At 38.7% G+C, this 15118-nt stretch overlaps 1 protein-coding gene across 6 annotated transcripts in view; it reads left to right on the top strand.

Annotated features, from left to right (window-relative positions):
* Window positions 1-15118, top strand: part of LOC138953868 (nephrocystin-1-like) — a 42072-nt gene that overhangs the window by 8994 nt on the left and 17960 nt on the right. For 5 of the 6 annotated variants that reach the window (XM_070325827.1, XM_070325828.1, XM_070325824.1 and 2 more), the window contains exons 8-23: window positions 335-418; window positions 2847-3069; window positions 3371-3462; window positions 3949-4018; window positions 4685-4724; window positions 5496-5550; window positions 6327-6372; window positions 9293-9377; window positions 10199-10293; window positions 11329-11404; window positions 12067-12119; window positions 12451-12525; window positions 13129-13201; window positions 13535-13572; window positions 13757-13839; window positions 14824-14900. In XM_070325827.1, the coding sequence (XP_070181928.1) occupies window positions 335-418; window positions 2847-3069; window positions 3371-3462; window positions 3949-4018; window positions 4685-4724; window positions 5496-5550; window positions 6327-6372; window positions 9293-9377; window positions 10199-10293; window positions 11329-11404; window positions 12067-12119; window positions 12451-12525; window positions 13129-13201; window positions 13535-13572; window positions 13757-13839; window positions 14824-14900 (1265 nt within the window). The remainder of the gene's footprint in view (window positions 1-334; window positions 419-2846; window positions 3070-3370; window positions 3463-3948; window positions 4019-4684; window positions 4725-5495; window positions 5551-6326; window positions 6373-9292; window positions 9378-10198; window positions 10294-11328; window positions 11405-12066; window positions 12120-12450; window positions 12526-13128; window positions 13202-13534; window positions 13573-13756; window positions 13840-14823; window positions 14901-15118) is intronic. The other variant, XM_070325830.1, reaches the window with a different exon arrangement.

Raw genomic sequence — 15118 nt, 5'->3', positions numbered from 1 at the left:
AGACTGCAATTAAAAATCATCAGTCTTAGAACAGGTCGCGAGGCTGACTGATTGTTTATTAAAATGACCCAGTGATTTTATGATGCATCAGTCCAATACTTTTGTTAATGCTATAATTCTGGCATTTCAAGCCTTTATGAACATGATCACAGCAACCAGAAAAGATTATTGGACTGTTAGCTGGTCATTTGAAGAAAATCACCTCAAAGATCATAGAGAGTCCATATATGAAGTACATTTTGTCAGCATTATCATTTTCATCATCTTGATCTTCACTGAACATTTATCATCATGTACGTATAAATGATAACTGCGAGAGTCTGTTGCTCTCCAGGGCATTACTGGCATCCAGGTCTGGTTCAAAGCCAGTCATGGCAAAGCGATTAAGATTTGAAAACATAAGACAATCACAGACAAGGTATTGTAAAACCAGTACACCCCACGTTTCCTTCAGCCAAGCATGACGTTCCTTGCATTTTTGTTCGCTGTTTTGCAACTGTGACGCCAACGCCTGCATGGCCATGACAGTCGTAGCTAATAGAAACGAGTACATGTTCAACAGCTTAATTTTGTTGGTGTCTTCGTCAATACCTTTGTACTTCTGTGAAAACATGTTGTGGATGAAGAATAGGTATGAGCTACAATGTAGATGAAAATAAGTGCTGGAAAATGTGTATTTTGTGTCGTTATCTGGGTTTGTTAGTCTTTGGGGTAGCAGCAGTGCATGAACAGGTTGTTGACAACACATGACTAAAAGGACAATTACAAGTGAAAACAGGAATGTTTGACAAATACTGGAGTCAGCCATGGAGGAAATTAGTTCTCTGTGTGTCTGTAGAAAAAGTGGGATTTGTTATCATACACAATGTGAATGTTTTTGTTATCAGTGGATCCATAGAGAAAGTAGGATTGGGTATCATTAATCGTGCATTTCGTGGCTTTCAGTATTGTGTACAATTTTGCGGAACATTGCAAGGGCTGTTCTAAAGCAAAATGACGTTTAAATGTATATTACTATTATATGAGACCGCTGAACACAAACTTTTTTCCCATGACATTCATGATTTGCTTGCTTTGCATGCCAGCTCATTTTTATAGAGCATGGGCTATTATGTCAAACTAAAGTAAACGGAGAATCAATATTCGATAACATATTTTCTTCTACATGTATTCTTTTCACTGATATTGCATAATTATGGGATGTTTCACACAATATCAGTGTGGAATACTTTCAAGACAGTTTATTGTACAGCGACTGTTTACTTTGGTAGTTTGGCTTTTTTTGTTGTTGTTACATGATATTTTTTTGGAGATTGATCTTAGTAAATTCAATTGTTTACTATTATTCACTCATTTACTGATACATGTAGTAGATACTGTATTTATTTGATATATTTCAAAGATTAATATAAATACTGAGTTACGTTCATTTTCTCTTCAATATCTTATAATTATTTGTTTGTCCGTTCACTTCAAAGACCACTAAGTTGATGTACAATTGTACATATACTACTAGTGAACGTTTCGTTCCGTCTATGATCAAACGTTCCAATAACTCACCATTCTTCATTTTTGATTCTTCGTTCATTTATACTTTATCTTTTTTTTTACAATGGTCAGTTCCCCTTTTGTTGTGGGTTTGTTTATTTTTTACATTTTGTACGGCATGACTTGTTCCTACCGGTGTAGTTGTTACAGTTTGTCTGTCTAGATGTGCGCAATTAATTTTGATACTAGTGCAGCAGAGCGTCTAAGTTAATTATCTGTCTCAAGGCATCACAATTCTGATTTTATATTTACAGAAGTACAACTTAATTTTAAATGCTTGATGCAGTTAACTGTAATGAAGATGTGAGTTGTGGTAGCAATTTGGTAGCAATTAAGTGTACACACCCAAATTGCTAAAAAAATACATTTTGAAAGAGTTTAGAGATTCAGTGTTTTCCAGGACATTTATCAAATGTTTATTATACATGTATATATAGCTTTCCTTTTTAACTTGCTTCGCTCCAAGTTTTAATCTGACTTCCTCCACTTTTTGTGGTAAATATGCTAATGTTCTCACTGATTTATATTCTTGCATGTTTGTTGCATACTTCAGTGGTATTTACTGATATGTACTGTCTACAAGTTTTGATGTGATCATTTCTTCAGAATGTTTATTTTTTCAGAATGGTCGATACCAAAAAAACCCATTTGTGACCCTCCACCACGGAATGAGTCGCATGTCACCTTTTCATGATTTTCATATTTTTACATTTTCTGAAAGCGTTTTTTATTCTCTATCCAGTGGTGAAAACCGTTTTAGAAAAGAGTGAAAACTTTTCGAGTTATAAGCCTGTGACTATGGTGACCCTCACACTGTTACTAGACACCCCCCGGACTTACATTATGCCTAGCGCAGAACCGCGTGAGGTGACATGCGACTCATTTCGTGGTGGAGGGTCACATTTGAGCATTATCTTTGGTTAACTTATTCTTTTTATTTTTTATTTACCATGTTCTTGTTTATCGTTAGTTTTTCACATTGTCAGTTCTAAGTTTCAGTTATTTTGTGGTCTAGCTGTTTATGATCTTTTCAAAAATGAGCACCGAAGTGCATTAGATGTCTATCAAGTCCTATACTTTTCTGTTTTCTCTTTGAGTTTTACGTTTTGATTTGCACAAAAAGGCATTCTCTGGCTATAAACCTCGGTGAGCCTTAACCTGAACTAGAAAGAAAGGAAAACCCAGGAGGCAGAAGAATCTGAACATGAATGACACAATGTGGATACTAATTTTTTAAGATAAGTCTGCAGAAGTTCTACTAATAATAGTAACTAATTTTCGGTTTTTTTTGTTTTCAGTCCAGGAAAGCCAGGAAAGCATGTTACAGTCAGCAAAGAAGAAGAAGAAGAGTCTGAAGAGGAAGAAGAAGAAGAGGAGGAGGAGGAGGAGGAGGAAGATGATGAAGAAGAAGAAGAAGAGTCTGAAGAGGAAGAAGAAGAGGAGGAGGAAGATAAAAAGAAAGCAGCAAAAGACGAGAAGAAAGGCAAAAAGTCCAAAGATGAAGTTGAGAAAGAGGCAGCGGTAAGTCGCAGATCACTGCTGTTTTATTTGTTCTTAGAGCACTAAAGAGGTACATGTAATATTCTTGCTATTTTTTTTCTTTCAGTTAGCGGACTAAATAAAATTATTTGAAAATCCATGATAGATTAGAATATCTTGCTGTGCGACTGAATGGGTCAGAATCTACATTTTGTTCTTTAGTTTTATGTTTATGTTTCATCCTTGCATACTCAGTGAAATGCTGTACAAGCTTTGGAATATGAATGACAGACAATCATTGCTTTTTGAAAAGAGTTGATGCGTGTTTGTGTCTGTGAACCAGCCCACTCAGTGGATCACAGTGGACGACTATGAAGGAGAGGAGGGAGACCTGTGCTTCAAGAAAGGAGATCTTCTCACTGTCATAGAAACAAGGTATGTCGATCCTTATTATAGTCATTTGAAAAACACTTTTGCACCCCAGACAAATTGACTTGTATTGGTCCTGGATAGCTACATATCAGCTGAAGGGACGTTAGAAAAAATGTCCACTCAAAGTGAAACAAGTTACACTCAGCAAAGAAGTAGAAGAAGAGGAGGAGGATTCTAGGGACATTTACTTTTACAATGTTTACTAGTTATTTGATTAATGATTCTTGTTTTTATCCTCTTGCAATGATGTTTCAATGTAAGAGGTCATTTGGACATGAACTGGCGGATGGTAAGGCTTTTCTTCGTTACCCTGGACTATACATGTAGTAGCAGCTGGCAACAAACTAGGAAGAGAGAAAAGATGCCGAGAAGAGATCCAAAGTCAGATGAATTATGCTCACTCATGTGGCGAAGAATTTCTGAGTTACTTGAAAACTATGACATACAAAATATACTTGTGACTGTTGTTGTTTTATTTCTTCGCCACAGGGAGGACGGCTGGTGGGTGGCAGAGAACACAGACGGGGACAAGGGGCTTGTGCCCAAAACTTACTTACAGGTTACATCTTTTTTCTTCTTTTTCTTTCACACCTTGATTTTAAAACTGGTGTGTCTGTGTGTAAGGGTACGTTGCATAAGGCCTAAAAAAAAAATAGGTGTGGTTACGGTAACCCGACCTACCCTATTTTTAGGGGCCGACCCTATAACTTTTTCTTACATTTGTCAAAAAAAGAAAAAAAAAGAAAAAAAAACGAGTGCAGAAAACGCAATGAAAGCGACAGCGCTCGAGTCACACACTTATTTCCCTGTCAAGTAGGTTTAATTTGTACACATTAGAAAAAAAAGTTTTAAAAAAAAAAGTGATTGCCTACCTTCCTACCCTATTTTTTGGGGCTATGTTACCGTAACCACACATATTTTTTTTTTGGCCTAACTGTTATTCAACTTAGTGTGTGTAGACACACATTTGTGTCCGTGTCTGTGTTTTATTTGAAAGCAACATTTACTGAAAAAATTATGGTGGTAGAAATCTTTAATCTGTGTGTTTAATCTGCATGCACGTTGTCCTAGCTTATTTGGATTGTTAATCCCAATTCTGGAATTAGACTGCACAGAATGGGTGCTCACACAGTGAAGAGATCAAAATGTGTACCCGGCATGCTTTATTGCCACAGCTTAGTGTCTGTTTGTCATGATCCTTGACCTTGTGTTCTTGTCTTGACAGGTGTTCAACAAGTACAAAGGAGTTCAGCAAGATGATGAAGGTAGTTGCTGTCATTTATTTATTTACTCTAATACTTCTGTCACAATTATTCACCTTTCATCTATATATATATACGACTAGTGTCTGTCTGTCTGTTCGCAATGCACGGCCAAAGTTCTCGGTGGATCTTTTTCAAATTTGGACACCGTATTCAGCTACACCCCGGACACAACCTCATCGATGAGATATTTCAACACGTGCTCTCAGCGCGCAGCGCTGTGCGCGCTGAACCGATTTTTGTTTGTTTGTTGTTTTTTGTCGGGATCCACTACCAGTAATTCTTCCTTATCTTCTCCAGTGTTTTCAGCCGCGATTATCTCCCTTCCTCCGTGTGGCGTCAATCCATATTCCCGTTACAACGTTACTATTTTTAGAAGGTCACTGCACGTTACTATTTTTAGAAGGTCTCCAGTGTTTTGCGCGTTTATCTCCTTTCCTTCGTGCGCCGGCAAAGCCGGGTCCCAGGCGCAGCCTGGTATTCGGCTCTACTTCTTCCCGGAGAAGCCGGTACCCGGCGAAGCGGGTAATCATCTAGTTTGTCATAAAAGGATAAACTAAGTCATTTAATTATCAATAATTACTAATCATTTTTCCATTACAACTGCACTGTAGAATGTTCTGGTCTCTGTTTGACATTGTTTTTTGGTTTTTTAATCAGCCAAACATTTGTGTTCATTTATCATGCTGTATCTTACTTGTTCCACTTTTCTATCTATTTTAAAGATAAATATAACAAGACAAATTATGTGACATGTAATTTTGTTTTTAACAGAAGGAGAAGAAGAGGAGGAGGAGGAAGAGGAAGAAGGAGGAGACACAACCAGAAGGTAGGCACTGGTCTCTTGTTTTAATTAGCACACCCCCTGTGCCAAATGCCCGGCTTAGGACTGCGTTTCTCACTATAAATCTATCTCTTCAAGATCAGTATCGTCGTCGTCATGGAATTTTGGCGTAACTTAATTGTTTTGAACAGCCTTTCAGGAGAAGGACAACATTGATTATATGTATTACAAAATGGGGTTTATATTCGTCCCTGGTATGGATAGAAAGGTAGATGAATTTTTAATTATGCATTGTCAATCATATTGAAGAGAATATTTGTAATGGAGAATGATTTACTTAGTCTAAAGCTCAAAAACATCAAAATCGCCAAGAATCGAGTTACACCAACATCCCATGAAGACGATATGTGTACCTGCCTTTCAGTTCTGGTATCCATGTGTACAAGTATACGTGGCAAGGTTTCCTCTTAGGGCTTAGTAATAATGACGAAAGAGTTAACCTATTTGTATGAAACAATAGTAAAAAAAACAAGCAAAATATTTGGAGTGATTCTGCACTTTTAAGTTTACCTTACCAGTAAAACGTCATCTCTCTGATTATATACAGCCCATTAAGGTCCATTTCATTGCTCCTAGTGGGGATAGTGTACCTGTAAATATAGACGAGTGTATTGTTATACAGATTTAGATCAAAGTGTTTAGCATCACTGCACAATTGGCCGCAATTATTTGCACCAGATCAGAGTGAACTCTAGCTGTGTTTGTAGCGTAGTTCTGCTATATATATGTTGTGTATAAGGACGGTGACTTTTTTCTTGCAGCAGTGGAAAGAAAAGATGGGGCAGCATCAAGAAAGCAGTTACAGAGGTATTACACTTACAGCTTATTGATTTTTCCGCTGATATCAGCAATTCTGTATTACATATGGCTTTACAGACAATTCACCACATGATAGTTCATACAGCAAGCTCATTCCAGTGATCTGAGAGCCCATGTCTGAAGTACACTTAACCCCTCTCCTATTTTCCATCCCACCACGCAACCATCCCTGCCTTGTGCCCCTTCCCCCTTCCTCCACACAACTTCTCTCCTCACTCCACCCCCCCCCCCCCCCCCCCCCATCCATTTACTTTGAAGTTTTAGTTTTCTTGTGTTGCTGACAAAGTGAAAATAAAACCATGGGAGCTGGCCTACTTCACATTTGCATATCGCATTCTTGATGCCTTTTCAGAAACAGTATGATGATGGGGTAAGAGAAATGAAGTTGTGACCTATACAATGCCCACTTTTTGTTTGTCATTTCACGGACTCTGTTTCTGCTGTATTCCATTCACAGAACAAACATAATTCAGTCACCTGCTTCTTCCCAAAGTGTGTCCCGGTTTAGAGGTGTCTTTGAACAGAAAACTATCCTAGATGTGGACTTTTTTGTTGGTTGATTTCACCCTTTAATTTAATTTTATTTATTGATTTGGAGGGGGGAGGGGGGGGGTATAATTTGTCATGAACACATCTTCTTAAACAAGTTCAGATCCTAATCAGCTGCCAAAGTTGGGCAAATTCATGCACATTTAACCATAATTTCTTGAATCAGAATTATAACTGGTGAGGTTCTTTTGCCAACTTTTCAGTTCAATCAAACAGAATTTTGTCTGTCTGTGTGTCTGTGATAAATGTGTTAGTTACTGTTAAGAATTGTTGAAGGAGGAAAGATGGAAAAATATTTCAGATACATCTGTAAAAATTATATATATTGAGATAAACACTTTATCACTGGGCAGACTATGTTATGCTACATGTGCAGTAAATTGTTGTTTCATGGACAAAAGGCATTAATTGTTTTGCTGTTGCTTAACTGTTCCTATTACTGTTCACTGCTGTAGATGTTGGCATGGTAGATTTGGCTGACTATAATTATTTGGGAGTTAAATTAAACAACAGTAACTAATTCACTTATTACAGAAACTGATAGAAGGCTTTAGTTTAAGCTGACTTTTTTGTTTAAACTGTGTTTGAAACAGATAATACTGTCATAATATACTGTGTGATATGTATATATATTTTTTTAATATTTTCATTACATACTTAGAAGGTGTCCGGTCCATTAGTATCACCCTAATCTTCACCCAAAGAATAAGTCAGCAATTTTAAGTCTCAACAGAATAATCTGATCCGGCCTGCATAGATCAACATTTTTATTTGAGTACAAAATGCTTGCAGAGGGCTTGTTATCCTATGTTAGTTGTTTGCTTGTGTATGTTTGTTCCTTACTAGCAGTCAATCCCGGCTTCGCCCCGGTAGAAACAGAGCCCTAAAGCATTTAAAGACATGCATGTGTGCTATCCAATTAGACTGTCAGCATAATCAAATTCCAACCACCATAGTTTGTATGGCATGAGGGACCTACCCTCTCTCAGAAACTTCTAGAATCTTATTCCAATAAGGATAAGAATAGATGTAAGTGTGTGCTCATACATTTGGATTAAAAGCTGGGTGACAATGTAAAAGTATTACTGTCAACATAATTTTACCTTTCACTGTTTAAAAAAATAAGTTTGATATGAGTTATCACCCTTCCTTTGGAAACTTCTAGATACTTGAGCAACAGGTCTAACTTCGACTCTGTAAATTCGACTCTGTAAATTGTTTGAGAATGATCAGACATCCTGCATGATATTCAGAGTTACCTCCCTACAATGTATTTTAAAAAAAAGTTCTCTCCCTTTCCTTCTTCGCTTAGAAATTTCCTGAACTGTCCAGTTAATTTTTTCTTCTTCATTTCCTTCTCTTCATAGGAGCAATAGAGAGTATCTGATATCACTCGCATTATGTTCTTGCTTCAGGTGAACACTTATAGGCACTGAACTGACCTTGCACTATATATCTGCTGTATTCAATAAGGGGGAGGTTCTGCTTCATAATCTGAGAAAGGAAACAATGAATCAAGAAACTAAAACCCAGGTGCACATCTTCGGCTCCTATCTTGTTCCTGCCTCTAGCCATCTCTGAGGTATGAAAGTAAGAGTTATCTCCCTTTGCTTTTAGAAATTTCCTGAACTGTCCGGGAGTAGTAGAGAAATGATAGATCACTGACATTATGTGCTTGCTACAGATGAACACTAGGCACTGAACTGGCCTTGCACTATAATAAGGCTGTATTCAATAAAGGGGAGGCTCATAATCTGAGAAAGGAAACAATGAATGAAGAAACTGAAACCCAGGTGCACATCTGCTTCTCCTAAGCAGTGTGCATGCACAACATCTTGTTCCTGCCTCTTGCCATCTCTGAGGTATAGTGACCACAGACAGACAGACACATGCACACTCACACTTACATCCATTCTTATATATATTAGATTAGATTAGATTGTTGTAAGTTCGTAGCATAGTTTTGATAACAGGTGGATGAAAGCATTGTACATGTAATTCCTGCCATAATATATTATAGTCATCCGTGTTTTTGTGTCAGTTTTCTAGCAGTCACAGTGTATAGCACAGCAGACCTAGTATTAATATCCTATTTATTCTGTGTGTGTATAGAGATGGTTGCCTAATGCACTTGACAGGTATGGTCGTTAATGGAAGAAATGGAAACATGAATTGTCTGGGTGACAATTTTCTTGAATTAATCACAAATGTATAAGATACTGATGTTTCCTGACTTGTAGTGTTTGTGTTGTTTATAATTATTGTTGCACATCATAGAACTTGCCAGTCATATACGCATTTATCACTAAACGTACACACTTCTTCAATTGTTTTTCAATGAGGATTTTCACATTTGCAGACGACGCTGTCTGACGTGTTGCACGCAATGGGAGCTGTACCGTCTGGTTTCAGACAGTCCACACTTCTCCGCAAACACAATGAAGGTACAGTCACATGATTGTGTCAATGAAAGAAAAATAACAACTGATCCACATTAACACACTCTTCAGTTCCATAGTCATGATTCTTTAGTTGTCAGCTTACCAGTACTTAGCTTAACAACAACAAGTAAACTTTCCAGACGATTGATATTTTTGCACAGAAAAGGTATAATGTTTGGTGATGCCATAACACTAAGCCCTAAACAGAACTGCATGGGTAGTACCTCTTAATTGGGGCAATTGGATACAGTGGTTTGCTGTGCCAATTTATTATTATTTTGTTTGCATTAACTTGAGAAATATTCTCACATTGAGGGGAATATTTGCTGACTTCCACTCTTTGAACAAAGCTGGGGATTTGAACTTTTGTTTTTTGATTTTAGAGCTTTTGTGTAAAGATTGTAACTTTCATATTTTTTGCAAGCCAAATGCAGTACAGTGAGAATAAACTGAGCTAGTTCAGTGTTAGAAACCCTCTCCTTAAATGTTTGAATCAAAGTGCTCCAAATTTACTGCTTTCCCTGAATATTAACCCCTGTAAACAGTACGTACTTCTTTCCATAACACTGTTACGACTGCAACCGTAGCTATGTAATCCACAGTTTAGCAAACCACCAGCCTTAGAAACCACCAGCCTGTAATCCACAGTTTAGAAACCACCAGCCTGTAATCCACAGTTTAGAAACCACCAGCCTGTAATCCACAGTTTAGAAACTACCAGCCTGTAATCCACAGTTTAGAAACCACCAGCCTGTAGTTTCCCCAAGAGGCTCAGATAATTATGGAAACAACAAGACATCATTTTGCTTTTGTTTTGATGACAGGTGACACTCACAGAATGACCAACCACCTGGCCGTCAAACTCAGCCCCTCCAATCTCATCTACAAAGATCTCTTCTTCGATCCTGCCACAAACAAGGTTTGAAGAAAATGCTGTTTCTGTCAAGTTGTTCCTACTGCTGTAATAGTTCTGATATCGTTTCTCAGCTTTAGAAAACAGGTAGAGTGGAGCATGTCTATAACGACTATCAAAGGGACCAACCAAAAGTGGTTGTTATAGACAGGTGGTCGCTAGGCGAAGGTTAATATATACAGTGGAACCCCCATTTTAAGATTTCCAAACAATCTGAAAAAAATCAGGCCTTAAAAAGGACTCCAGGGAGTCTTAAAATGGGGGTAAATTTAGAGAGATTATGAACAGTCTCAAAGTCTGAAAAAACAGAGTCTTAAAAGGGAGGGAGTCTTAAATTGGAGGGTCTTAAAGAGGGGTTCCTCTGTAGAAAAAAAAACTTGTCTGGGATCTTTTGGAGTGGGTCATTGTGGGCAGATGTTAGCTTTCGACAGGTGGTCGCAATGGCAGGTTTGACTGTCCCATTTGCTGGTTGACAGTTAGAAACTGAGGTAGAAACATCTGTGCCTGGGGTTTTTTTTCCATCAACCCCCCACCCCCCCTCCCCACCCCCCCTTCCCCCCCCCCCCCCCCACTTCGTTCCCCCATTTACCTTGAGCACACACTCAGTTACCTTCTCAGTCTTGTGTATGTTTGATGCTGATCAGCTGTAGACTGGATTTCACACTCCATGGAGCTCCACAATGCCTGAGGTCATCTCGCCTTGGTATTCTGAAAATGTAAAAACAAACAGAAACTAGGCGTCAGTGTTTAACTGTCATGCTTCATATTCAACGCACTCAGTAAAGCAAACCATACAGTGGATGCCCCTTTTAAAGATCCCCATTTTAAGAGTCCCTCCCTTTTATGACCCTGTGTTCTTAGATTTTCTGTTCATAACAATTACAAATTTACCCCCATTTAAAGACTCCCCCTTTTGAAGAGCTGATTTTCGTAAATTTTACGTGATCTTAGAAGGGGGGTTCCACTGTATCTTCGCATTGAACACACCCAGTCAAAGGTAAAGCTAATCAGTTTGATTTGATGTCTGTCTGTCTGCCACAGATTCGTCCACGCATGACCCGCATTGAGCGTGTCGTAACCATTGTCTCCTGCCAGCAGATTCCCCCGCCGAGTGTAGGTGAGGTCAACACAGAAATGCAGTTTGTGTCTGCTCTTTTTGCAATGTCTGTGGTCATTTTTGAATGCTCCAAATTTCTTGTTGAGGATATACTGGTGTTACCCCCCGCGGGTTAGGGGGAAGAATTTACCCGATGCTCCCCAGCATGTCGTAAGAGGCGACTAACGGATTCTGTTTCTCCTTTTACCCTTGTTAAGTGTTTCTTGTATAGAATATAGTCAATTTTTGTAAAGATTTTAGTCAAGCAGTATGTAAGAAATGTTAAGTCCTTAGCATTGGAAACTTGCATTCTCCCAGTAAGGTAATATATTGTACTACGTTGCAAGCCCCTGGAGCAAATTTTTGATCAGTGCTTTTGTGAACAAGAAACAATTGACAAGTGAAGTGGCTCTATCCCATCTCCCCCCTTTCCCCGTCGCGATATAACCTTCGTGGTTGAAAACGACGTTGAACTCCAAATAAAGAAAGAAACACTGGTGTTACATATTTGTTCTCATGGTACCCTTACAAGTTTTGCTTAACAACAGCACAGTTTGATTGTCGTCAGTTTGTGTTTTTGTTTTGTTTATTTTCCTGGAATGGGGTATGCACACAGTTTAGATGAATATTGAGTTTTCTGATAGCAGTACAGGTGTTGATGTTTTGATTTTTTCTATTTACAGGTGTAGATGTTATTGATCGTACAGTCAGAATCTGTCTCTTCGATGGAAACAATGTAAGTACATGTATATACCTGCACAATGGTTTTCATACTGTAAAACATGAAGACAACTGACTGTTCACAAATCAGAAAAAAACCAGATTAGCAGTGTTTGTTAACATCAACTTGTATCTGTTTCTTGTTCTTTTATTTGAAACTTCAAGCATTTTATATTTGCGTTTTGTTGCTAATTGCACAGATGTCCTCTGTTGCAAATGAAAATTGTGTATTGTTGAATGACCTTAACGGGACCCTGTTTTGAAAGCCTTGTTCTATGGCAAAAAGTATAGAGGTATAGATTTTTTTAACTTAGCACTGCTCACATGTTGGGGTTTTTCCTGCACAGATCCTGAGTAACATCCACTCTGTGAAGGTGACGTCTGTGGACAAGTCTCAACACAGCTGGTCCTTCACAACCAAGGTGAGTGCATGGAGGATGTTCAGATAGAACTTTGCCTTAGTTTGTATGATCTGTTGAAGAGCTTTAATCCTTCAAGGTGAGGCAAGAATGTAAGCATACCGATAATGTCACAGTGAACAATGAGTTCCAATGCTCAAGTTTTCACACACACACACACACGCACAAAATAAACCAGTCATTATATTGCGCTGACTCAATATTTTGACAGTGTCTGGCCAATATTTTTGAAAATATGCGCATCAGAGCTCATTGTGACCTGAAGCGCTATTGGCGTGTTTACAGTCTCTCCTCAGCACATTAAAACCTAGGTCGAGGTATTTCCAGAAAAGGTCTATTGGCGTAGTGTATAAAACATGCATCTTTTCATACCTCACACAGTATTACATGTATAATGCATAATATTTATATAGCGCATGTATCCAGGGTTTAACCCTGCTCAAAGCGCTCAATGTACTTCTGTTGTGTAATGTTTATCGGCCGTCCTCTTTTTTGTTACTGGTGTCTGATCGTACCCCCATCGTTATCGCTTTCATTAGTTTTATGTTTTGATGTCTCCTGTGTTATGATGTGGTGTGAATTATTTGTGTCTTTATGTGTGTGCAGGTGATGGACAATATGGAGTTGTCTCCTCATGCAGAATTCTTTGTCAGAACCAAGGACACCTCTGATAACATTGGTAAGTCACCTCATGACATTGTGCTTGCATGCATGTGTGTGTGTCTGTGTGTGTGGGCATCTGCATCTGCGTGTGTGCATCTGTGTGTATGTAACAAAACACATGTTAGAAGTGTATCTTTTAATGAGAACCTGAGGGGATAAAATCATTCATTCAAGATTGTTATTGAAAAAGATTTCAGGAAGAAAATTGTTTACAGCTAGTAAATTCACATATCAGTCTGACCATGTTCTTCATATAATACATGAGACACAGTTTGCACATTTGTGCTGATAGGCATACAAATACTCTTGAGGGACAAGCCAATTGTAACGTTTTGTCTTTCCTTTTCAGGTATTTTGTTTGAGCTGGGTATCACCACTCTGAGAACAGTGAGTAAACCTGCTTTTCACCTTTTCTCCACTATTTCTCTTTCATTTCTACATGTTTACCACGGGCAAAAGGTTCTCACATGGAAAAAGAATGGTTTTTTCTCTGCTTTCATTGATGACTGCCTGAATGATGTTTTGCCGATCTGTTTTGTGAGTCAGACTGATGGATGTAACTTGCTTGCAGAGCACGAAAGAGAAGACGGAGATGAGCTGTGGCTGGGTTCATATGCCTCTGCTGGATGAAAACGGTGCTGTCATTCAGAACAGGTAGCTACAGCTTTCAGTGCTTCTCATTCAGCGCAAATTACCTCGTACTGCCTGTGTGTGTGTGTGTGTTACACGACACTTGAGATTGCCACAAGTTCTCAAACGTCGTATAGTTGTGTTCTTTTATTCTACGTCGCCCGTCTTCGCAGCAACAGAAAACAACTCGTCAAATTGAGTTCGAGGATTTATTTAGCATTACATACATACAACTGCACATCTAGCAGAACTCAAATAGAAGCTTTTTTAACATTCAAATCGCGCTGGCATATATAGTAAATACTCAATCTCGAGAATATTCCAGACCGAACACGATACAACTACATTATACGAGCCGTGCATGGACTAAACTAGCGACATTCTCTCTGACGTACATCAAAAGCGCCGACACACTTAATCCGAACGAACGCCACGAACTCACGACTAAAACAGCATGGTAAACAACTTGTTTTGACAGGACTAGAAAGTTCACCTGCATTCTCGTCCAAGCATAAATATTGTGTTTACAAAATATAATATCGGTACTTTCCCACAAAGTACAAATAAGTCAACTACATGCAACACACAAAACTGAACCAAAGCTCAGCAACGGTAGCGTTTCCTAACAGTGTGTGTGTGTGTGACTGAATCTAGTGTATGAGAGGGAGGGGCTTCCAAAATGAGGCAGGGGTACAGTTGCTGGCCAGGAGGAGGGTCAGCCCCCTCCCCCCTAGATCCAGCCCTTGTGTGTGTGTATGTGTATGTGTGTGTGTGTGTGTGTGTGTGTGTGTGTGTGTGTGAGGCCTTGTATCTGTGTGTTTTCCCATCTATATACCAGAACAGAAATTGCTGGGTGAACATTTATTTGAGAAAAAAAAGGTGAGTGTTGAACAGATAAAATGGGTTTATGACCAGCCTTTTTACAACAGGAATGTTGCCAAATGTAGCCATAGTAGAAGTAAGGTAGAGTAGATGATGGTTGTATTGAGTGTACTGTGACTGTTTCAGGTCCATGGATCTGTATGTCAATGGCGGAACACCCTACGAAAAAGGCGTGGAAGTCGATCCCAGGATAAGCAGGCGAAGTACGTTTCTCATATTTTCAGTGATTGTGTTTGTGTTTTTCATGTTGTCGCTCTGCCAGATGTTATTATCATAGGATTGCCTTGAGTATGGTGTTAGAAAGCTTTCTAACCTACTTGATCCCTTTTTGTGTGTGAACTTTCTAATTCTGGAAGTACTCCAGGTGGATTTTCCTTTATTTTTATTCTAATTCCAGTTCTTGAAAACTATTCTTAGCGTT

The sequence above is a fragment of the Littorina saxatilis genome, linkage group LG17 (genome assembly GCF_037325665.1).
Source record: "Littorina saxatilis isolate snail1 linkage group LG17, US_GU_Lsax_2.0, whole genome shotgun sequence".
Classification (NCBI taxonomy): domain Eukaryota; kingdom Metazoa; phylum Mollusca; class Gastropoda; order Littorinimorpha; family Littorinidae; genus Littorina; species Littorina saxatilis.
The sequence above is the reverse complement of the archived record's forward strand: the minus strand, read 5'-3'. Positions and strand labels throughout refer to the sequence as shown.